At 48.7% G+C, this 23,784-nt stretch overlaps 1 protein-coding gene across 8 annotated transcripts in view; it reads left to right on the top strand.

The window, feature by feature from the left end:
• The window catches only part of SMG6 (SMG6 nonsense mediated mRNA decay factor), a 242,729-nt gene that overhangs the window by 208,593 nt on the left and 10,352 nt on the right, over positions 1 to 23,784 (top strand). For 4 of the 8 annotated variants that reach the window (XM_025476105.3, XM_049114879.1, XM_025476106.3 and 1 more), the window contains 2 exons: positions 11,373 to 11,549; positions 15,596 to 15,742. In XM_025476105.3, the coding sequence (XP_025331890.1) occupies positions 11,373 to 11,549; positions 15,596 to 15,742 (324 nt within the window). Of the gene's footprint in view, positions 1 to 3,505; positions 3,615 to 11,372; positions 11,550 to 13,930; positions 14,167 to 15,595; positions 15,743 to 23,784 lie in introns of those variants that run through there. The other 4 variants (XR_003147064.3, XR_003147065.3, XM_049114880.1 and 1 more) reach the window with 4 other exon arrangements.

Genomic DNA, 23,784 nt, shown 5'->3' with positions numbered 1-23,784 from the left:
GAACCTGCTTCACTCTCTGCCTATGTCTCTGCCTCTCTCTCTCTCTCTCTCTCTCTCTCTCTCTCTATGTCTCTCATGTATGAATAAATAAAATCTTTAAAAAAAAAAGATAAAATCAAATAGGAATAAATATGAAATCCTACTTTATCCAAAAAGTCAGCTGCACATAGCAAGTAGCATGCAGCACAATAGTAGATAAACAATTTTTTTTTAAATATAGCATGGAGAGGCCTCAGTGAAGGATTGTTTAGAAGGGAATAGTGGGGGTACCTGGGTGGCTCAGTCGGTTGAGCACCCAACTCTTGGTTTTGGCTCAGGTCATGATCTCGGGGTCGTGAGATCAAGCCCTGCATCAGGTTCTGTGCTTGGTGGGGAGTCTCCCTGAGATTCTCTCCCTCTCCCTCTGCTCCTCCCCCACACTCTTTCTTTCTCTCTCAAATAAATAAACCTTTAAAAAAAGAAAGGGGGACACCTGGGTGGCTCAGTCAGTTAAGCATCTGCCTTCAGCTCAGGTCATGATCCTGGGGTCCTGGGATCAAGCCCCACATCAGGCTCCCTGCTCAGTGGAGAGTCCACTTCTCCCTCTACCCTCCTCCCTGCTTGTGCTCACTCTCTTGCTCTCTCTCAAATAAATAATAAAATTTTAAAGAAAGAAAAAGGAATAGTGGAGGACTTGTAGGTAGTGGTGGGGGGGGATATTATTTAGCCATTTATGTGAAAACAATTTGGGGATTTGTTGGTTAAAAACCTCACAATGTGGGGGCGCCAGGGTGGCTCAGTCAGTTAAGTGTTCAACTCTTGGTCTCAACTCAGGTCTTGGTCTCAGGGTTGTGAGATGGAGCTCCATGTCGGGCTCTGTGCTCAGCAAGGAGTCTGCTTGAGATTCTCCCTCTCTCTTCGTCTCCATCTGCCCTTCCCCCACTTGTGCACACTCTCTCTAATATAAATAAATCTTTTGGGGGGGGGTTTACAATTGTGTCTTTACTATAAGGTGGTGAACAATAAAACCAGTACAGTTTTGGCCTCAATTCAAAAACTGAGGTATCCAGAATGGAACAAGGAAAAGATATGCCATCTGTTCTCGGCTGCCAGACCACATGTGGGCACTCACTCTAAGAGACACACATTAGTCTTAGTGAAAGTATTAGTGGAAGAAAATAAGCAGGATGTCGAGGAGACATTTGAAGTGAAGGACAGTTAAAGGAAGTGGGACTGTTTAGCCTAGGGAAGGTATAACACACTTGACTTCAAATAATATTAGGCCAGTTAGATAGAAGCAGAATTTGAGCTTTTTTATGTAGAACAGAATTTTATGTGGAACAGAACAGGGAACAGAATTAGAAGCACCAGAGGCAGATTTGGGCTTTAAAGAGATAGACATTTCTACCCATTAGAAAAGTCCAAAACTGGAATGGTTTCCCTAGTAGGAAAGGAACCCCCTTATAGAGTCAAGATAGTAACAGACCTCTCCGACATCATGGCCAAGACTGGAAGGCAAGGGCAGACCGGGTGGCTCAGCGGTTTAGCGCCGCCTTCATCCCAGAGCGTGATCCTGGAGACCCAGGACTGAGTCCCGCATCAGGCTCCCTGCATGGAGCCTGCTTCTCCCTCTGCCTGTGTCTCTTGTGAATAAATAAATAAAATCCTTAAAAAGGGGGGTGGGGATCCCTGGGTGGCGCAGAGGTTTAGCCACCTGCCTTTGGCCCAGGGCGCGATCCTGGAGACCCGGGATCGAATCCCACGTCGGGCTCCCGGTGCATGGAGCATGCTTCTCCCTCTGCCTATGTCTCTGCCTCTCTCTCTCTCTCTCTCTCTCTGTGTGACTATCATAAATAAATAAAAATTAAAAAAAAAAAGACTGGAAGGCAACAGGAAAAACAGAGGAGCCTGTTAAGTAGGTGATAATAAAATTACTAACACGTTTCTTAAGTATTAAGTAATGATGTTGTTTTTTTTTAAGATTTTATTTATTTATTCATGAGAAACAGAGAGGAGAGAGGCAGAGACACAGGCAGAGGGAGAAGCAGGCTCCATGCAGGAAGCCCGACGTGGGACTCGATGCCGGGTCTCCAGGATCACACCCTGGGCTGAAGGCGGCACTAAACCGCTGAGCCACCTGGGCTGCCCAAGTAATGATGGTTTTTTTTATTATTATTATTATTTTGTAATGATGGTTTTAAAGGCTTCCCCAGGGACTTGAGTTTTTCCCTACCTGAAATATTCAAAAAAGGGTGGGGTCCCTAGGAGATGATACAGAGGAGGTTCTAGCATGGCTCTGAATGACTGGTAACTCTGTGGCATGGAAATAGTAATACACATGCAGAGGGTAGCTGCTGACGTCAGAGAAGGTGAATGAAGTGTAAGGGTGGCCCACAGGTGTTGAAGGGATGCCCATGGACTTGGGAGAGTTAGTGTAGGTTACTTTGAAATCCCTCTCTGAGCTCGAAGTTCTGTGAAGTCAAGGATTGCATCTGCTTTGTTCTGTCTGTCTCATGTGTCCAAGATGTCTAAGCATAGTCCTTATCACATAGTAGAGCCTCAGGAAAAATTTGTGGGCAGTTGGCTGGCATGTTAGATAATACTGCTTAAGAAGAAAGACTTTTTTTTTTTAATCAAACTTTTTTTTCTAAAGATTTTATTTATTGGGATCCCTGGGTGGCGCAGAAGTTTGGCGCCTGCCTTTGGCCCAGGGCGCGATCCTGGAGACTCGGGATCGAATCCCACGTCGGGCTCCCGGTGCATGGAGCCTGCCTCTCCCTCTGCCTATGTCTCTGCCTCTCTCTCTCTCTCTCTCTCTCTCTCTTTCTGTGTGACTATCATAAATAAATTAAAAAAAAAAAAAAGATTTTATTTATTCACGAGAGACAGAGAGAGAGGCAGAGACACAGGCAGAGGGAGAAGCAGGCTCCAGGCAGGAAGCCCGATGCGAGACTCAATCCCTGGACTCCAAGATCACGCTCTGGGCCAAAGGCAGACACTCAACCACTGAGCCACCCAGGTGTCCCCTTTTTAATCAGACTTAAAGGAAAGTGAGGGAATGAATTGATTGCATAAAGGCAAAGTCATTGCAGGTTGGGGAAATAACTTGTAAAGTCTCAGAGGTACAAAAGGGAGCAAATGGCATGTGGCGGAGTATCAGACAGGGTTGCCCAAGGCCTGGAGTTGAGGATTACAGAATAATAGCAAGAAGTAAGAGTGGCAAAATAGAACAGGGAGGGATGAGTGGGTAGTAGAGGGCTTGGACAGGTCATGGAAAGCATTAAGGGAGGTTGGGATTTCATCTTGTAGCATGGCTGGGCCTAAGCAAATTAATTCTCCATCCTGACTTCCTGAGGACCCATCAGCCTAAATGGGATAAAGAAACAATGTGCTAGGTCTCTACAGGGAGGTCTTCTTCTCTGTGGGCTGCCTCTTCCTCCTCCTTAAGGGAAGAGAAATGAGGATTCTGCCCTCCTGAGTGCTGTGGGTCATAGGGCCAGGGTGATTTATTTCTTTCTTGATACAGGGCATCTTACATATACCTGATCTGAATGTGACCTTAAGCCCCCTGGAGCCAGCCAAGACTTGGTTTTCTGCTGAATCCTCAGGGTCTGGAAGAGTGCCTAATGCACACAGTAGGTACTTAGTAAATATTTGTCGAATTGACTATCAGCTAAATGTGTTGAATGCTGCAGATGTCTCAGAAAGGGTGCTCTCCCTGACACACATGAAATAAAGCTAGGAAGAAATTTGGTGAAGGAGCCTAAATACAAACCTAAAGAGTGGTCTCCTGATCCTGGCTGTTTAGAAAACAAATAAGAATGTAGCTCAGAGTGACTAGAGCCCAAGATATAGTGCTCCTGGCCCAGAGCTAACTGGCAATGTAGAAACAGACTGCATGTGGATATTTGCAGGCTGAGACAGACATGAGGACTTCCATCCCCAGGGGCTGAGCCTGTAGCCTCCCCTGCTGGTTCAGTAAGTGAGGTCCCCAGCGCCTGTGTTCCAGGTTTCAGACCAGCTGAAGCCAGCCAGACCTGAAAGGCTTGTGTTGGCAGTGCCAGTATCCACTCCTGACTCCTGCCAATGTGGGTGGCTGCTCTCAGAGCACTCTACAGGGGAAGTGGATTGGACTGCAGCCCAAGCTACTGCTGCCTATAGTTTGCTCTCTGCAACGGGCTCATGTCAAGAATGTACCTTGCTCATTCAGCCAGAGCTCAGAGCTCTAGAAGAGAATAGTTTCTTTCTATGACGGAACATTCAAGAAGAGCAAGCTGTACTTTGCACAGGAGAATCCAGACTCCTGTCTGCCTTGTTCAGAATTCCAAGCTCAGAAAATTCAGGTGGGTAGAAAATGCCACATTGGGGATTTCCTCATCATTTCCTTTGTATTGAGAAACCTGGACCAACGATCCAGCTGGGTCCTATTTCAGAAGGATATCATTAACAAAGACAGAGCCACCACACAACCCCAGAAGGAAGAGACCAGATGGGCAAGGCAATCATGATACTCAGTACAGGACTTTACTTCTGTTGTGTGCATTAGTGGCATGCTTGTGCTAAAGTCCAGGCCCTTGGGGCCTGTAGAGTCCCATAGAATATTTGTCCATGGTTAGGTCTAGGAATCTTTTTGGAGAATAGGAAGAGGCACAAGAGAGAGATTGGGCCTTGCCTCCAGCAGGTGACTTACCCAGCAGCCTGGATCCAGCACCTTGGTTCTGAATATGATATTTCAGCCAAGTGAGCATTCCAGGGTACCAGCCCCATGCTTCCTTCCTTACCTCTGAATCTGGCTTCCACACATCTCTGAGTAAAGTGATGTAGCAAGGAAGAAAAAGAAAATAGCCATTCATTTATCATTGGCTCAGGCACCTTGCTAAATATTTGACATGCATTATCACTTCCAGACTATACAACAACTTGAGCAAACAGAGGCTCAGAGATGCTAAGTAACCTAAGGACACACAGCCAGCAGTTGTAGTTAAGACATGAACTTGGGGGATCCCTGGGTGGCGCAATGGTTTAGCCTTTGGCCCAGGGCGCGATCTTGGAGACCCAGGATTGAATCCCACGTCGCCCTCCCGGTGCATGGAGCCTGCTTCTCCCTCTGCCTATGTCTCTGCCTCTCTCTCTCTCTCTCTCTCTCTCTCTCTATCATAAATAAATAAAAATTTAAAAAAATAAAAAAATAAAACTTAAAAAAAAAAAGACATGAACTTGGGGTGCCTGGGTGGCACAGTCAGGTTAAGCATCCAACTCTTGGTTTCTGCTCAGGTTGTTGTCTCAGGGTTGTGAGATTCAGCCCTGTGTTGAGCTTGGCACTCAGTGCAGAATCTGCTTGATATTCTTTCTCTCTCTTCCTTCCCCTCCCACTTGTGTGCACATGAGCGCTCTCTCTCTCTCTCTCTCTCTCTCCCTCTCAGTCTCTCCCTTTCTAGCTCAAAAACATAAGTAAATCTTTAAAAATAAATACATAAAAATAAATAAAAGTGTAAAATTGTTAATATTTTTTTTTAAAAGATTTGAACTCAAGAGGTGCCTGGGCAGCTCAGTCAGTTAAGCATTTGACTCTTCTCACCTACCTATCTTCTAGTTCTCACCCACCATTCACTATGAGACTTAAGGGCAGTGCAGGGATGCAAGTGCATGCAACACACACAGAGTAAGTGTGGGTGAGGTGAGCAGGCTGCCATACCACTCTGAATAGGTATCTGTGCACTGTCAGTTGATGGATAATGACCCCCATTGCCTCCACTAGGAAAAAACAGCCTACAGCCACGTAGGTTAGGATGATCTATGACATTAGCATCTCATCTTGTGATTCACTGATCTCTCAACTAACACAGACTAACTGTAGGACTAAGGAGTGCTGGGTCTGGACATTGAGATCAAAAATGACTAAGGGAGAGAACTATGTTTAGCTGCCTTGCATAGATATGGGGCCCTGCTGCAGCAGGGATAGGGAAAGAGTGAAATGCCAATTGATCCTTTGGATGGTACTCTAATAACTCTCAGGGGTTATTAGGTTATGCATCCAGCACAAGGACCCATGCCTCTTCTCACTCTGCCTTTATCATTCAGCACCTGCACAGGGTCTTCCTTTCTTTCCCCTCTGACCCATGACCCCCTCTCACAATTCAATACCAATTTCTTCTGATTCAGATAGGTTGCAAGTGTCTGTCTTGTAAGCTACTTCTGTGTCTCCAGAGTACTTGTACATCCTTATGGCTATCTTCCCTCCTGCCTCTGGAGTCTGCTCCCTGCCTTGAAGCCCCTCCCGCTAAGAATGTGAATAAACCACTTCCTCTGTTCTCCCAGCTCCAGAGGATTCCCTGTGTGTGAACTTTCATTGGCAGACCTCTTATCCTGACCCACCCTTGGCCACTACAGAATTGTCATTCCCACCCTACAGGCTCCTGTGAGGGTGAGTTGTGAATAACTAGAGGTTCCCAGTTTGTGAAAACACTTTAGTCTGACTTTAGCTTCTTGTAGCTAATCTTGTAGGCTTGGCTTATTAAAGATGATGATTAACCCATTGCTAATTGACCTCAGAAGCCAGCCAAGCAGCCTCTATTCACCAGCCTTGGTGGTGGATTTGTAGGCTATTTTAAGCTTTCTTAATAATCTGAGCAAGACTTCACTTTCCTGTCTGCATCTTATTTGCTCTAAGGACATTCTGTAAAATTAACAAGCTATAAAGTTTGATTGAAGGTTTCAACAAATGTGAGAATAATTGGCTCCATTTAGAGAAACAAGAAAAACAACCTGTAAACTTAAGTTTGTAGAGGAAAACCCATGTTATTTTTTCTCTTTAACCAGAGGAGCAGTAGCAAGCAGGGCTTTTTAAGACCAGGAAAAATAGAACTGGCTGATTGTATAGGTTTAAATTCTGATTCCCCCAAACCAAAAGTTCAAAAAAAAGAAATTTTGTAAAATATAACCAGCTGCTGTTGTGCTCCTATGCCTTCCAAGTGGCCTGTTTGGAGATAACAGGAACCCAGTCAAGATGACATGAGCCCTTCATTCCCTAGAGCTTGCATCCAGAGACCTGGTTCAGCTCTCTGACACCTCCTCCTATTCCTTGGCTACATGGGTGCAGGGAAGGGAGGAGTGTTCTCCCTTCCCCATGGCAGCTCTAAGGTATTAAGTCTTGCAACTCAGGGTTCATCAGTCTGTGGTACCTGGTGCTCAGTTCCTTTTCTCTCTCTCCCTCGCCCTCCCCCATCTTCCATAAGACAGCTTAGATCTCTTTTTCTGTTCCTTCCAGGGCACCTCTGCCCAGGCTGGGCTTGTCTCCTCCTGAGTGGCTATAGAGAGTTTCCAGAGAACTCCATTCCTTGTTTATCAACCACCCCACCTAAAGTACCCCAGACCAGGGGCTCAGTCTGCCTTCCCTCTTTTCTCTTGACCCTTAGAGGTTTTTTCCTGCTTTCCACAAGACCTAACCTTCCATGTAGCTCCAGACTCCACTTACCCTATGCATGCTCACATTGTAATCTCTAAGGAACTGAGCTTCGGACAGGCCAGGCTCCTGTATCGCCTTGCCACATCTCACTTTCAGTTTTCCTTTCTGCTTGGTTCTTTGCGTGTGGACCTGATCCAGTGATAACTGGAGCCCTGAAACTAGAGGTTTCAGTTCCCACTAGTGGGGCTTACTGCCTCAGATAGTCTTCAGGGGAAGGGAAAGGGGCTTTCTTAAGGTGCCTTTCTTTTAGCTCTTCCCTGACATAAAGTCCCAGTTTTCTTCTCAAAGCTGACTGGAGTGATTTGTGTGAGACATTTTGTCCATCAACTTTGTGGAGTTCCTGGTAATCTCTCCTACACAACGCCTCCCTCCAGAAAGGTGCTGGATCCTGAGTTCCCCCAGGGAATCCCTGGCCAGCAGCCCTTATACCTGCCTCTAGCTATAGGCCAGGCCAGCCCAGCCTGTTAATGGTCCAGGAAGGAGGCCTCCTCTTCTAGAAAATCTAGAGTTTGCCCAGAGTTACAGTGTACAAATAACTTACGTTCTGTGTTTTTCATTGATATAGAATGGAAAAATGTACTCATGAACAGAGTATTGTGGAGATTATGTCATAGACTTTAGCTGGACTCCTTCCTCTCCAAGCAGGGAACCCAGCTTTAACCCCTGGCCTACCAGGAAGTCTTCCTTGACCAGCCAAAGATCATCTTGGAGTTGGCTCTTTGTGGGTGCATCGAAGGGCTTCTTCCATCATGATGTGTCCCTTATTAACCATATTTAAACTTTTCCCTGACTCAAGTGCTGGAGGCTTTGTCTGGGAGAGTATTTCCATAAGCCACTTGTACACTACACGAGCAAGAAAACAGTGGTCCTCACCCTGCTGAGCTCATTCCTCGCACCTTAGAACAGAATGCTTTAGCAGATAGGCCAGCGGGGGCAGCCCAGGTGGCTGAGCGGTTTAGCGCCGCCTTCAGCCCAGGGCATGATCCTGGAGACCTGGGGTCGAGTCCCACATCGGGCCCCCTGCAAAGAGCCTGCTTCTCCCTCTGCCTGTGTCCCTGACTCTCTCTCTGTGTCTCTCATGAATAAATAAATAAAATCTTTAAAAAAAAAAAAAAAAAAAAAGGCCAGCAGGCTGGAGACAGAGTTTTCTCTCTGCCCCTGGACAAGCCCTAGACTTTGTGCCTCAGTTCCCCTATCTACTAAATAACTAGAAGCCCATTTCTCATGCACAGTGTTCTTGGAAAACTGAGGAGACTGCACAGCCTTAGCTGTCTTGCCTGCAAGTTGGATTGCAGGGTAGAGAGTTCACAATTCCAAAAGGCTGGGTGGCTCTTATCTCTGCAAATGCGTGGGATTCTTTCCAGACCTCTTAGCAGCAGCTCAGAGACCCCACTGGATCAAAGCCCTTTTCAGAATCAGCCAGGAGTGCCCTTGCCCTAGGAAAGAGACTAATGGCCATTGCAGACAAAATCCCCAAGGAAACTGGGTTCCTTCTAAACATTCCAGTGACAATCAAAGGTGGGGGGCACTCTTTTTTGCTTTTGTGTTCATGTGAATGACAATCCCCACTGATCCCCTAAGGATGTGCTGCAGGCAGGCTCAGGATGTCTGCATCCCTGGGTCCCACTGTGCCCTGGAAATCCCCATCTCCAAGAGTTCCACGTCCACACATGTGCCCTTTCTCCCTCTTGGCCAGGAATCACACTCTTCCTGAGCCTTTGAGCAAGCCACCCAGCCCATGCTAAAACAGCAGGAACTCTTCTCACTGCCTGTCAGTGGGCACACACAACCATGGACACACATTCCTCTTCTGGGCAAATTTCTGCTGCATACTCAGCAGGAGTGCCAGCATACTTCTCACCATCCAGGTGATGCCACGGACCATGGCAAGCTTCTTCTCTGTCTTCTTCTCACCCCTCCACCCCCACCTCCTCTCCATTCAGTGGTAACAGCCTCACACTGAAAAGGAAAGTCCTGGACCCATTACATAATTCTCCATAGTGCAAGCAGTAGCTGGGGCATAAGGTCAGAGGTCATAGTGGGGTCAGATGGCTGACACACACTGTAACGACAAGGTGGTTAAAATTAGACCACAGAGAGGAAACTGGCAGTCTTGTGGAAATGCAGAAGTTTCCTCTGCAAGTGAGAGGCTGGGGATGCAGGGAGGCCACTGTGCGTGCTGCCTGCCAGGCCATTACTCATTGCAGCTCTCTTCTTTAATGTGTTTTAGGCCCTGCTTCTGTATTTCCAGCCTTCCTCATGACATGTTTGAATACACGCAGTGGGACCTATGATTACCTGCCCTGGCCCAAGTCCAGCACTGGGCACCCCAAATTCAAGATGGCTGTCCTCTCCTAAGCCTTCTCTGGGTAGCTGAGCACCTGTTAGGTCAGCTTCTCAGGTGGAGGTGGTCGAGGTACTTAGCCTGAAATTCAAGCCTATAATGTTCCCAGGGTCATTGGTGAGGGTGAGCAACGGCCACTCTCAGGCAGGGAGAAGAGGAGGTTTGGCACAGAGAGGCAACAGAGGATAGAATCACAGTTCACTAGTATGTGCTGTATTTGCCCTGGCCAGCCAGATGGCACAGTACTCCTCACTTCCACAGTGTCCTAGAAGACTTGGATCATGCCTGCCTCATTCTCCTGTGGTACCCAGCCAAGCTTCTCTGTGCCTATCTGTCCTTACTGTGAGCCTCCTGGGTGCCCCGCTTGTCCTTAGCACCCCTCAATAGGAAAGCATGAAGAATACAAAATGTGTCCTTTGCTACCAGTGGGGTTATTGTCCAGGTGAGGGACATAATGCACCTGTGAAACAATGAGCAAACAATCAAAGCTGGTCTCCAAGTTAGGACTTTACTATGTGATATAGACATAGAAGTCTCTTTCACGTTCTGGAACACGGGACACTCAGCAGGGGCTAGAGTCAGTGCTGATGAAGGGGTGATGGTCTTCACCAGTTTCCAAGCTCCAGATCAAGCAGGGCTCCTCCTCTCCCTTGGAGAAAAGGACCCCAGAGGCCAGAGATGAAGAGCAGATCATGAGAGGGTGCCAGCAATGCAGATGGTTTTGCAAGTGAGGACACACCTGTGTGGTCTAGCAGGCAAAGGACCCCAGACAGAGTGACTATGGAAACTTCATCTGAGACACTTACAGATTTGACGATTGTTCAAGATATTGAATTTCATTTCAGCTAAATCAGCCCCAGCTTCTCTGACAGCACTGGTTTATGTGCTGATGTGGCCACATGGGAGCAGGATGGAGTGAACTCCTGAAGGAGCAGAGCTTTGGTGAAACACCCCTTACCTGTTTTGCCTGTCTCCCTTCTCCTGACAACAATTTCCTGCCTGACCCCAATCTCTTGAGTATGAGAAGCTCTTAGGTGGGGCAGGAACCTGTCAGGGGAAGCCCAAAGTGATCTAGCTGAAATGAAACAGCCAAGAAAGCCCTCATCCTTCATTCTGCACTCAGGCTAGAAGTGTTCCTCTTGGGAACCTAGAGAGAGGGGAGCTGGGAGGAGAATGGGAGGCAGTGAAGGTACCAGGAAGCTGTGTTCTGCACTCCATCCTTCTGTCAATTAAATATGAAACTTAGACAAATTTAATTTATTCCTTTTTTATATCAGGAATTCAGAAGAAAGGCAAAAGCCCCAGAGGGTACCTGTCATTGGTCATGGGGCTGTCTGCTCCTCCGGGGATGACCTAAAGAGAGACAGTGACTTTATTCCTCTAGAGGATCTTGGCCCTTTCATCTCCACCCCCAGCCCTCCTTCACGATTTCATACACACTTGAAGTCCCACTTGTTCACCCTGCAGCCTTATCCAGTAACTTTGACACACTTCTCATGTGCCCCTCTGCCAGCAAACAACTCCTGTCATCTTCATCTACCCTTTCAGAAATGCTGTTTCTCTTCTCTCCCTCTTGCCCTGTAGGTTATTGCAGCCGACTGCAAAAGGGTCACAGTGCTGAAGTATTTTCTGGAAGCCCTTTGTGGACAAGAAGAGCCTCTCCTGGCATTCAAGGGTGGAAAATATGTGTCAGTGGCACCCGTCCCAGACACCATGGGAAAGGAAATGGGAAGCCAAGAGGGAAAACAACTGGAAGATGAGGTACTGTGCGGGGAGAGCCCGCTGTGGCAGAGGGAGGGCTCCCCTCCCCACCCCCAATCCTGCTCTGCCCATTTCTTCTGCTCCTACCCGGTTATTTATAACCACTCAGAGCAATATGGATGTGGACGTGACCAGACAACTTCTCAAGAGTGCACTCTGCTGGTGCCCCTTCCTGCCAGTCCCACCCCAGTGTCTCCATCTCACTCTGCTACGAGTTCCAGATGCTTCTTTTTAATGTTGCATTGGAGGAGAAGGGAGGGAAAGAAAGAGTTTAATAATGTGCAGCTCGGGAGGCTTAGGAAAGGGGGGGGAGCGGGTGGTGTTAGGGTTCAGGCTGAGGATCAAGTTTATAGATGTGTGGAGCTCAGTGCAGCACAGGCCTGAACTCCAGCCTCCAGCACACGTACAGGAAGAGCTGACATTGCTGGCCCCGTGTGGAAAATCACCCCCTCCCCTGGCCTACTCTCCCTCCCTCCCTTGCTCCCTCCCTCCCTCCTGCACATCCTGATGTGATTAAGGAATTCTCCTCTTGTTTGTTTGCCCTTGGTTGTTCCTGTAGCCCTTGCTTCACTCCAGACCATGTGTATATGTGTGTGTGCACACGCATGCGCACGAACCTGTGTACCCATCCTGGCTAAACCCCACCTACAGTTGCCCTCCTATGCGTGTATGTGTGCAGATATGTATATTTTGAGGGTGATTGTTGTCATGGGCCTGTATGTGCTAGGTTTGTGTGTCAGTTGAAGTTGAACTCTGCTGCCAGCTTCCCTGCTGGCTCTGGGTTCTTGAGTAAGTGTGAGTGTGTGACAGTGTTGGCACATGTGTACATTTGATAGTATTGCCAGCTGCACTGCTGTATGTCTGGGTAAGCCTGTCTGGGATTGCATGCACACACACAGACCACTTTTGCCTGGAAGTTGACTCTCCTTTTTTACCCCACAGTGTTAAAGACAGAGGAGTCTTAGGTGGGAAGGAACGTGGGGCTTCAAGAAGGGACGGAAGTGATTCCAGCCAGAGGCCAGGTCAGCCGTAGGCCAACACAGTCATTTGGCCCACAGCGGTCTCGAGCGCCTGGTGGAGCAGGGTGGGGTGCAGGGATGAAATCAGCAACAGGCTGGGGAAGCCAGATGTCAGCTGGGAGCTGGCGTTTGTGATCTGAAGCAGTGATAGAGTGGCCACCTTTGGTTCAGAGTCTTCCGAGCAGCAGAGTCTTGGACTGGCTTCATTAGAATAACTGGAGAACCCCACCCCACCCCTGATGACACAGGGCTCAGCTTCCAGGACAGAGGTGGTTCCAGGGATAAAGCTGAGCCCATGATTCCAGACTCGGATGAAACCTGGGCAGGGAATAATGGGAAAGAATGAGCTGTCATTATGGGAGGGGACAGCAGGCTTGCTAAAGCCATCGGGGTGTCCAGGCTTCGAGCAGGACAGCTGTGTCACCCCAGCTCTGGGCACGGTGCAGGGAAGCATGGGTGGGCAGCACCTCAGCCAGCTCTCTCACCCACACTGCAAGGCTGAGGCAGACAGTGGAAAGTAAGCAAGGCCAGCTCTCCAGGATTGCTAGGAGAGATGTCCTCTGGCCAGTGAAGCCTGTAGTACCAAATCCAGTTAGGCTGGTGAGGCCCCCAGAGAAGGGCACAGTGTAGAAGCCAAGGAGGGTCTCCACCACTCTGACAAGGAGCAGACTAGATCTTTGGGCCCAAAGTTTGGCTGTGCCACACTCTTTCTCCTAAGGCTTATTGACCAGACAGAGGTTGTGACCCACGCCATGCTGCCCACTTCTTCCTTTTCCCACGAGCCTCCTGGGTTCCTTTATGTTAGTGGCCCCTGGGAAACCCTGCTTACCCTAGTCTGTGTAATTTCATAACCCCACACTTCCTCGTTTGCTGTGAGAGTTGAGTGAACCTCAGACAAGCCTCACTGACCCCCTTTTGACCTCAGTCAAGCTCACTCCAATCCCCACGATAACCCTGTGTATCCCTGATGAGAGCAGGCAGAGGCAGTGTTGCCCCATAGGCTGGCCCACCATCCTGTCCCACTCACTCTGGTCCAGGTTAACCCCACGAGCAAGGAAGTAAGTGTGCAAAGAGTCTTCTGCCTTCTCATATGCTGGGCCTCCTGGAAATGAATCCTGTGACACTATAGCCTGTGGGTTGTAAGATGTATGGTCACTGTAGATAGCATCCCAGACCCCTGAGACTTCTTGGATGGTGGCAGTTCTAGCCTCATCCTGAGACCCCCTAAACCAAAAGACTGAGTCACTGAAGCTAGTTGGGGGAGGAAGATTCTTTGTTTCTTCAGATGTCATTCTTCATGAGCCAAAGAGAGTCCTATTCCTTAGGGATACTACCAAAACACCTGTCTTCCTACCCCTCTAGATTCTGCTCCCAAGACAAAGCATCACCTACCCACCCACACACTTTACCAATGACTTTCAGCCAAGAAAATCCATCAGAATATCATCTTGAGATGGACAGTTAGAGGAGAGAGCAGACTGTATGGAACACATCCCAGGTGGGCCTGCTGGAAGCCTGGCAAAGCTGAGGCACTCAGGGCTGGTTTGGCCTTACTGTCTAGATTCAAGAGCCCAGCCCTGTGCTCTTGCCTACTCTTGGTAAGATTACACACTTTGGAGTCAGACTCATGGGGATTTGAATCCCTCCTCTGCCACTTACTAGCTGTTAACCTTGAGCAGATTGTTTACCTTTCTAAACCTCAGTGTGTTCATTTATTAAAGTAGGGATAGATAGATAGATGGATGGATAGATAATAAATAAATAAATAAATAAATAAATAAATAAATAAATAAATAAATAAATAAATGAGGGATAATAGTAGCATCTATTTCAGAGACCATCATGAGGGACACCTGGGCGGCTCAGCAGTTGAGCGTCTGCCTTCAGCTTAGGGCATGATCCCAGCAGATCCCTGTATGGAACCTGCTTCTCCCTCTGCTTGTGTCTGTGTGTGTGTCTTGTGAATAAATAAAATATTTTTTTAAAAAGACCATCATGAGTATTAAATGAGTTGATACATGAAAAAACAGCCCAGTTAGGTGGCCAATAGTAAGCATTCAGTAAATGTACTTGTTATTGTCATAATCACTGTCATTATCATCATCCAGGTAGAAACACAGGAATCTTCTACTAATGACTCCATTACCCATGCTAATCCTATCCCTCAGAGGACATGCTCTTGGGCAGCTGCATGTTCTCTGCTGACCAAGGTCAGAAGTGAGAGAGTGAAGAACAGAGCCTGGGACCACCCGGAGAGTGGGGGCTTCTTAAAGCTGAGGCTGCAAGCAGGGAGGGCCATCCCTGGGGAAGGCTCCACCAGCCTGGCAGGAGGCTCCTGAAGCTAGCAAGCCATCTCCTAGCCTGCCCAGACCCAGGAGGGCAGCTGAGCAAGGTCATGTCATGTGAATTCCTGTAATGGGGCTCAGCAGCCCTCACAGTCAGGCTGTGGTTTAAAAAAAAAAAAAAAATCAGGAAAAAAAGAAATCAAGAAATCAGGACAAGGTCTGCTGAACTACAGCATCTGCTCCCTAAAGCCATCTGGGGGAGCAGGGGAGCTTCCATGCCTAACTCCCAGCTCATGGCCAGAATGGATGCCTATCAGATCATTAGCAGAAATTAGACTTAAATTGAGTGGTTTAACCTTCTTTGTTGTTTTCCCCTTTGATGATTTTAAAATGGAAATAGGTTCAAAGCTTTACTTAGTGAGTGCAGAGGAGAATGGAAAGCTGTGTGTTTAAGCATGGAAGTATATTTGTGTGTGAGTGACTTCTCATAGGACCTGTGAGCCTCCAGAAGGAAAGAGCCTGGAGTGCAAAAGGGAGCAGTTGGGAGGCGGGGGGGGGGAGGTGGCAGCTTCTCTCTATTCCCTCTCTGCTTCAGTTAAGGGAAGCACACACCTTAAGGCCCTTTGCAAGAAAGATCCAAGTAAGCATGGAATTGGGAGTGCTGGACGGACAGAAGGGTGGGTATGGTAAGGGCCATGGGCTCACATCTTCTCTCTCCCCTGACCTACTCCATCATCCAAAGGAGGAGGACGTGGTGATTGAAGACTTTGAGGAAGATTCAGAGGCCGAAGGCAGCGGGGGTGAGGATGACATCAGGGAACTTCGGGCCAAGAAGCTGGCTCTGGCAAGGAAGATAGCTGAGCAACAGCGTCGCCAAGAAAAGATCCAGGTGGGGCTTGTCTGGAGAGGGTGGTTCCCATCAGGGTGGTGACTGTACAGGGTATGAGGAGGGTGTGAGTTGAGAGTAGGCATGAACAGGACCCTCTCAGAAAGAGACTGTCTGGCAGTGTCCTTACTGATTCCACCCATTTTCTTCCTCCATTACCAAATTCTGATAGCACATATGGTGCCTGGAGTCTCCCTCCTTGTGGACTCTGAAGGCAAAAGCAGGTTCTTCTCAAAGAATCTGATGAAAGCTTCTTCCCCAGTCATGATCTGTGAATATATACCCACATATAACACACTCATCCACACAATCTCAGGAGATTCAGAGTTCCCCCTAAACCTTATCGATACTCCTAGAGAGGTCATAGGTACTCTGTAGAGGACACCTCTTACCAGGGAAGAGAAAGTCATAGCCACAGTCTGATTATCTGGGCTCCAAATGTAATGGCCAAGCCCCTCTGAGCAGGACACTCTGGACCCTCCCAGAGAGAAACTACTTCTCCATACAAGATTCTTCCACCCATCAGCTCTCTGGTCCCCTGCCTCCACTTGCAGCAGGTTTTTCTTTATGGCTCTCCCAGATCTGTCCTTTGTACTATAAACTCACTTCCTCTTATCTAGGCCTCAAGGCAGACAGGGAAGAGCCAGTCATGCTCCTCCCTTTAAAGACTATAAGCATGGCGAAGCATCAGGACTCTTTAGGAATGTCTTATTTTTAATCCTCTCTTTAGCCACCCCTTGCTTTTGGCTCAGAGCTTAGCACATTGTGGTCAGGCAGACCTGATCACATTCTGGACTCCACCATTTACTGGGTTTGTGACTTTGGGCACATTGTTTAACTTCTCAGAGCCTTTTTCTCCATCTGTAAAGTGAAAGTGGTAATAGTGCCTACCTCCTAGAATTACTGTGCAGCCTACAGGAGCCAGTGCATTGTGCAGCACTTAACACAATGAGTAGCACACAGTGTGTACTCCATAAATGGTCACTGTGGTCTCATACTTGTCAGAACACCAATCAGAACTCTGCCCTGGGAAGAGGAATGGATACCAGCAGGGATCCATTGTTTTTGAGACATTTATGCCCTCTTGCCAATTGGTGTCAAGTGTGTGATACCTCTGCCAGGTCATTGTTATGGTATGACTGCCCTTATGGGGTCTGTATGGAACTCTCTGTTGTGACCTACAAAGCAACTTCATCCTCAAGCTGTCTTTCTTCCCATCCTGTGGTTCTTTTCTTCCTCACCATCAATCTTCCCAAAAGTTCTACCTGTACTCACCACCTCCACGTCTTGACCCTCAACCCAGCAGTTATAGAAATTGTTGTTTCGGAAGTCAGCAAGTCCCTGTCTTTATCAAGTCTCAGTCCCCATCACAATTGGCATCTCTGCAGTGATGGGCCCTCTCATCCATAGCTTAGCATAAGTGAGCCCTCGTCTTCTCCTCTCTGTTGGCCACACCACCCTTTTAGGCTTCCTCACCACCATTCTCCTCTTGGTCCCCTCCTTCCTTTTTTATTACTTCTTAGTCTCAGCTGCAGAGTTGGCACTCAGCAAATATTTGTTCGGTGACTTAATAGACAGTAGCAACTAGAGAATCCTCTTAAAATTCCTCACTGGCTTTTAACCCCTTATGTCTCATTTCTTATCAAACCCTATGTGTTCACTTACTCCCTTCTCTCTTGTCTTCCCATTGCCACAACTGCTATTTTGGTCCACGTGCTGACTTGGATCATAGCAGTCAAGGCTCATGCATTGCACAACTCCAGGGGGTGCTGTTCACTTGGTAGTCTGAATGGCAGCTCCTAGAGTCGTGTGGTACTGAGCCCCTGTCCACCTCAGCACTTTCAGTGCACCTTGTGTGCTTTTATCATTCTCTTCCCAGAAAAGCCACTCCCCTGCTCAGAAATCATCAGGGCCTTTGCTTTGCTAATAAAGTCTGAATCCTGATTATGGCATTAAAGGTTTTCTCATCTGTTCCCAGTCTTTCTCCAGCCTCTTCTCCTATCCCCCATGAGTTTTTACTAGCTGTATAACATCGGGAAAATAATTTCACTCCTCTGAAACTGTTTCCTCATTTGTAATATGAAAGTAATAACAACACCTACCTCAAAAAGTTATGTGTAAAGTATCTGTCTGGACACTAAGGCCCTTCTCCCTGGACAACACTGACCGTCCTCTCCTCTCACTGTCCCCTGACATACTCTACCCTTACCCACGCTCCAGTCTCTGTTCATGCTGTTCCCTCAGAAGGATACCCTTTTTCTGCTCCACATTTCCTGTTACCTGTTGAAACTCTATTTTTCTTTCAATCCTCAGATGAAACTTCATCTCCCCAGTGAAGCCTTCCCTGATACCCCTCAGGAGGAATTCATCTCTCTTTGCTCAGTGTTCCTGTGGCACTGATTTATACTTCATTTGTGATATTTATATCATGTCTCATATTACAGTTATTTCTGGACTTGTTCCCCGCCCCCCGCCAACCCCCTCTCCCCCAGTACTCTGAACTCCTTAGAAGCAAGTACTGTGTCTTCAGCTCAGTTTAATAAGTGATGATGAGCATCTGTGAGGCTGCTGGTCAGGGGACACAGGAGTGAACCAAAGAAGTTCCACCCCAGAATGTACAGAGTGTACAGTGAATGGAGAAGCCAGTGATTTGAGGCGAGTGTACATTGTTGCCAAAGAGAAATACAGGATGCTGTGGGAGCACATGCCATGGGGGCATGACCTGTCGAGAGCACCATTCTCACCTTAGCCTATCGGGCAACATGCAGTACCTTGCAAACAGGAGGTCTTATATGAGACTTGATGTCTGGTGCCTGTGGCTGCCCCTGCTTGAGACACATGTTGTCCCTGTCACCTCCTTCAAAACAGGCTGCTCAGGCCTGTGCACCAAAGGCCTGCTGGGGCTTGAGTTTGCTGTGGGCCCTTTAAGAACCGGCCCCACATGTACCACTGCTGGCAGCCCTGCCTCCTGTCAGCCTTCTTCCTCCAGCCTCACAGCCACAGGAGGATTTCTCAGCAGAGGAAAAATTCCCCCCTTCCTCCCACCCCCCCTCCCTTTTAATGCCCGGGGCCCTTCACTTCCATAATTCTTCATTTTCCAGCCTTGAACGTAAGCCAGACACATCTGTCTGGCCATATGCGTGAACCCTGGAGTCTGTGCCGAGGTGGCTGTAAAACAGGGCCGGTGAAGGCCCTTCTGGGAGAGCACACACATGTGTGTGCCCTCAGGCCATTGGCTCTCTGCCCAGAACCACGGGGCTGCAGCACTCCAAACCCATGTTAACCTTTTCTTATTTTTCCTCTTTTTGTTTAATTTAAGGGGGGAAAATCCCAAGGAAAAGGTATAAATTGTCCTGGGAGTCAGGGAGAGGCTCCGAGCTGGAGAGGCCATTATTGTTGGCAGGTACCTGGGTCACACTAATACAATAAGGAAGAGAGGAGCATCGGGTGAATTAAGATCGGAGAGATGGGCTGTAAATTACACTGCTCTGAACTCCATCAGTCTCCAGGGGTGTTAACCGAGAGGTGTAAGGCAAGTCCCCAGCTCCCGGCGCCTTTTACAGATGCAGCAAAACAGGAACCACACATGTTTGGGGAAGGGGATATGAAGATAGAGTTGAAAAAAATCCTCCTGGCCCCCATGATGACTATAAAGTCCAACTGGGATCTGGGGCTCCAGCCACACCCCCACTTCCCTTCTCCCACCTAGACCCCTGGGCCCGAGCTCATCTGTGGGCTGGGGTAGGCGAGACCTGGCCTCCCTCCACAGCCTGTCCCTCCCTGCTTCCGGCGTTGCACAGAGGCTGGTGAGTGGGGCCAAGTGGAGGTCAGAATAGGGGTGTGGGCAGCTCTCAGGGCCTGTGCAGCTGGAGCCATGGCACCTAGGCAAGTCCTTGAATATTGGGGGGCCAGGTCCACCCACCTGGGGCTTTGAGACCGCTGAGTCTCTGGCTCAGCCCAGGCTTTGCCTGTTGCCAGAGACACCTCTTCATATTAGGTTGGTTCTGCCCACCTCGATGCTTTCTGACTGAGTCCTTTTCCTTCCCGTTGCCATTCTTGGGGGCTGCCCAGAGACCAGAGCGCAGGGTACATGCTTTGTCTGGGAAATTGGTCAGAGGTGTTTCAGTCCCCATTAGGCCCCTAGGGCAAAGCAGTCACTGAAAACCCGCCTCTAGGCATGAGGCGTGGCTTCTTGGCACCTCATCCTGGCCTTGTGAATCCCCCGCCTCCTCTCTGCCTCCACGAGGCTTTGCTGTGATTTGTGCTGCTGTCGGGCGGGGTCGGGTTTCCTGAGCAGTTGCAAACATCCCACCTGAAACATAACAGACTCTTCCTCTGGCCACAGCTATTGTTTCCCTCAGCATTATGGCCACAGTCTTGCTCTGTAGCCAGCAATGACATGTGTTCTGAAAATAGCTTGGCTCCCCTGTCCCCTTCCCGCCCACCCACCCTCCTGAAGATGCAGTCACTCCTTTGTGGTGGCCCCAGGAGTTTCACTCTAAATATAGCTGCAGCCCATTCACACTGCCACCCAGCTGGGGGAGGGTGGTGCTGTGGAACAATGGGGCACACACAGAGCCCCCCACACCTGTATGGAAGCTAGCGGAAGGCCGACACTCAACCGTGGCTCCTAGCTGTCGGAGGCAGGGTGGGAGCCAGTGTACTACCAGGCCAGGGGCACGTTCACGCTGGGGCAGGAAAGCACATCAGCCTGCAGAGCTGGGCAGCCGCCCACCCTGCTCCAGCCATTCGAGAGCCCAATCTAGCTTCTCTGCAGACTCCAGCATCCACAACGTCCTGTCTGCCTACAGAATGGTCAGGCTTTTGGCTGGAACACACCCATTGACCAGTGCTGCTTAGAGCAAGCTCAGGGGTCATGCCAGCCCTGCCACTCCCTCTCCATCAGGAAAGGGCACAGGTCTTTGGCATTCTCACAATGAGAGCTAGTGGGTAAAATTCAATCAGAGTACCTTTAAAATGCCTTCCAACTGTGACATTCTGTGATTGAGCTTACTGAGCTCTTATAATATATCAAAACCTATGCTAGATATTGTTAGAGAAGCCATTCTCCTTGAGCTCCTCACAGTCTAATTTGAGAATACAATCATTCCTCACAATGATAAGAACTAACAAGCAAATCATCCTACTCTTAACTTTTAAAAAGAGAACAAGTGTTCAGTAAGTTCTGTGGTACTGACTTTGAACAACCAGAGGAGGGATCCTAAGCAGGAACTTTACCATGAGCTCCCACCCTACTAAATCAGTGACGTGACATTCCAAAGGGTGGCGGATGGTCCTGCCTGCTTTCTCTCACAAACGCAGCATCTGCTCCCTCTGGTTTCTGTGGCTCAAGAAGGAACTGCCTATCTGCACTTTTTGGTGGTTATCTCACCAACTCTTCCTATTTTTTATTTCATTTCCATTTTTCATGTTTCATTAAAAAAAAAAAAAACCCTTCTATGTCATTAAAGAAAAAAAAGAAACAATAAGTATCATGAGTCTTATCATAAAAATCACTAGTCCTCTCTGTCCCCCCTCCCCATCTCCCATTCTGCCCCTGAGTGGTTTCCCCAGAAGTTTTCCCTCCTGGATATTTAGAAGGTGACACGTGGAGCTGGGCAGGAGGAAAGGAAAGTGACACTTGTGAAGTAACTGATATGTGTGGATCAGGCATTTTCCTAGATACTTTCATATATGGAGTGAGCACAGAAGTTTGCTGTGGTACAGAACTTCTCACTTCTGGTGAAGACATGGCTCTGGCCAGAGAGGCCCAGGATAACTGATTCCTGTCACCCAGGAGAGAAGGAAGCAGCCCCACTCCCTGTGGAGCCCTAAGCAGAAGGAAGACCTGAAAAGGCCTTCTCTTGATGTGGCTCTGCTTCATGACATGGGTTCTCCCAAGTTCCACAGTTCCCATGTGAGCTAATTGTGTTACCTTTTATTTGTAATTCTCAGTGTCTCAATTTTTAGTGGGTCAGCATCCCCAAATCATCCCCACTATCTAGAAGGAACTTAACCTGTGAAAGAGCCCTTCTCCCAAGCCTGTTAGCTTCCTCATTAGATGTTATTGTGGATTATCTCTTTTCCAGTTTCCCACCAGCCTACTCAAGGATGCTCTCATACTTCAGAGAAAAGTTGGTCACTTCCAGAAACAGAATTGAGTTCTTTTTTCTTCCACGCTTGATGACAACTTGGTCCTTATTCTCAGTGATCTGATTCAAAGCATCCATGCTTTCCTTGAGTTCTCAGTTCATTCTCCAAGGACCACTGTGGCCCAGTCTTAGCTGCAGAAGGAGGGTTCCTGTGGAACTCTCCTTCCGGGTCAGCACACTTGACTCCAGTCCAGGGCCAGCCTGTCTGAATCACAGCATTCCGATTGAGCCCCCCTCACCCCCACCAGAGGCTTCTGCAGCTTTTTACTCATACAAACAAAAATAAATCTCACTACCGGCCTCTGAACTCCGCAGCAGCTTGCTTCCCCCGTCTCCCCAAGCGTCCCATGGCTATGAGTGGGGACTTGGCACTCTCCCCACCGACATCACTTTTTCACTCCCTGCGCATCCTGTGTCCTTCTCTCACCGTGCGACCCAGAGATCAGAATGGGACGTGACGGCCAGCACAGGCGCCGTGCACAGCTGCCAGGAATCTGACGGGTAAAATCTGGAAAAGTTGGGAGGGCAAATGCTAAGTGTGCACGTGTGCGCGCATAGGCGCGCGCATGCACACACACACACACACACACACACACACCACCACTACCACCACCAGTAAGAGAGGGCCGGAATCACAGACACCACAGAAGAAGCCTGCAGACTCCCAGTCCCTCCTCAGTCTGCCATTCTTTTGAAGGGGCCTGGGCCAGTGTCATGACCCAGGTATGACACCCCTTCAAGGCCCATGGGTACCCCAGGAGAAGGGGGAACAGCTTCATTTAACCTCCTGAGACTCCGTCAGGGTATGTGGGGAACAGGAAGCAGTTGTGTGGTGACTCACTAGGCAGAGCCAGGTTAAGGGAAGTTGTCTGCGGGCGTCCCTGGGACCGGATGATGGCAGCACAGCTCCAACCACCCTCATATAGCCTGACCCCACCCCACCCCTGGGGAACCAGCAGGGCTGCCACCTCCCTAAGAGGCTGTGGCCTTTGTTCACCTTTCTGGCCCTGAGCCAGAGCTCAGAGAATTCAGACGGTTAGAGATTCCCTGTACCCTGCTCCTAGGCGCTGCTTCTGCCCTGCCCTCAGAACACACAAGTGAAGAGACGCCTGGGTGGCTCAGCGGTTGGGCATCTGCCTTTGGCTCAGGGCGAGATCCTGGGATACAGGGATCGAGTCCCACATCGGGTTCCCTGCATGGAGCCTGCTTCTCCCTCTGCCTGTGTCTCTGCTTCTCTCTGTGTGTGTCTCTTGTGAATAAATAAATTAAATCTTAAAAAAAAAAAAAAACCACACACACAAATAGGCTGTCCAGCCCCCACCCTCCCACCCTCCCTCGGCCACCTGGCTTAAAGGCCAGCTCTCTAAAGGTGGAATTACCGGTACAGGGTCCAAGGAGCTTATTACTGTTCATACAGAGTAAAGAATGGCAGCCAGTTCCTTTTTAGAGTCACACCAGAGCTGGACTATCATTTCTGGAGGCAGTAAAACTAAGATGTGAAGAGTCGCAGTGGGGCGGTGGCAGAGACCTAGTGCTTAACTTAGGACCGTGAGCCCCTGCCCTCTCGGAGCCTGTGTCACCATTCTGTTCCTTCTTACCCAGAAAGGCAAAGATCTGGGTGCCTGTGATACCAAAAAATATGTTCCTGGCAGTGGAAAAGCTGGATAGAGCACAGCAAGACCTGGGGAAATGAGCAATGGGAATGCTGCTGCTTCCTTATGAGGAGGAAGAGTAGAGTCCCGAGCTGCTAAACAATGTTATATGTCTGTTATACCTTAAGAAAAGATAATTTTTTTAGAAAATGCCCCAAGCCGAGTTTAGTGGAATGTGTGTCATCCTATAGTTGGCAGCCCCATGGGGAGGGACTGTGACCCAAGTCCCCTGGGAAGATGG

The sequence above is a fragment of the Canis lupus genome, chromosome 9 (genome assembly GCF_003254725.2).
Source record: "Canis lupus dingo isolate Sandy chromosome 9, ASM325472v2, whole genome shotgun sequence".
NCBI classification, from domain to species: Eukaryota; Metazoa; Chordata; class Mammalia; order Carnivora; family Canidae; genus Canis; species Canis lupus.
This window is presented reverse-complemented; position numbering and strand designations above follow the sequence as displayed.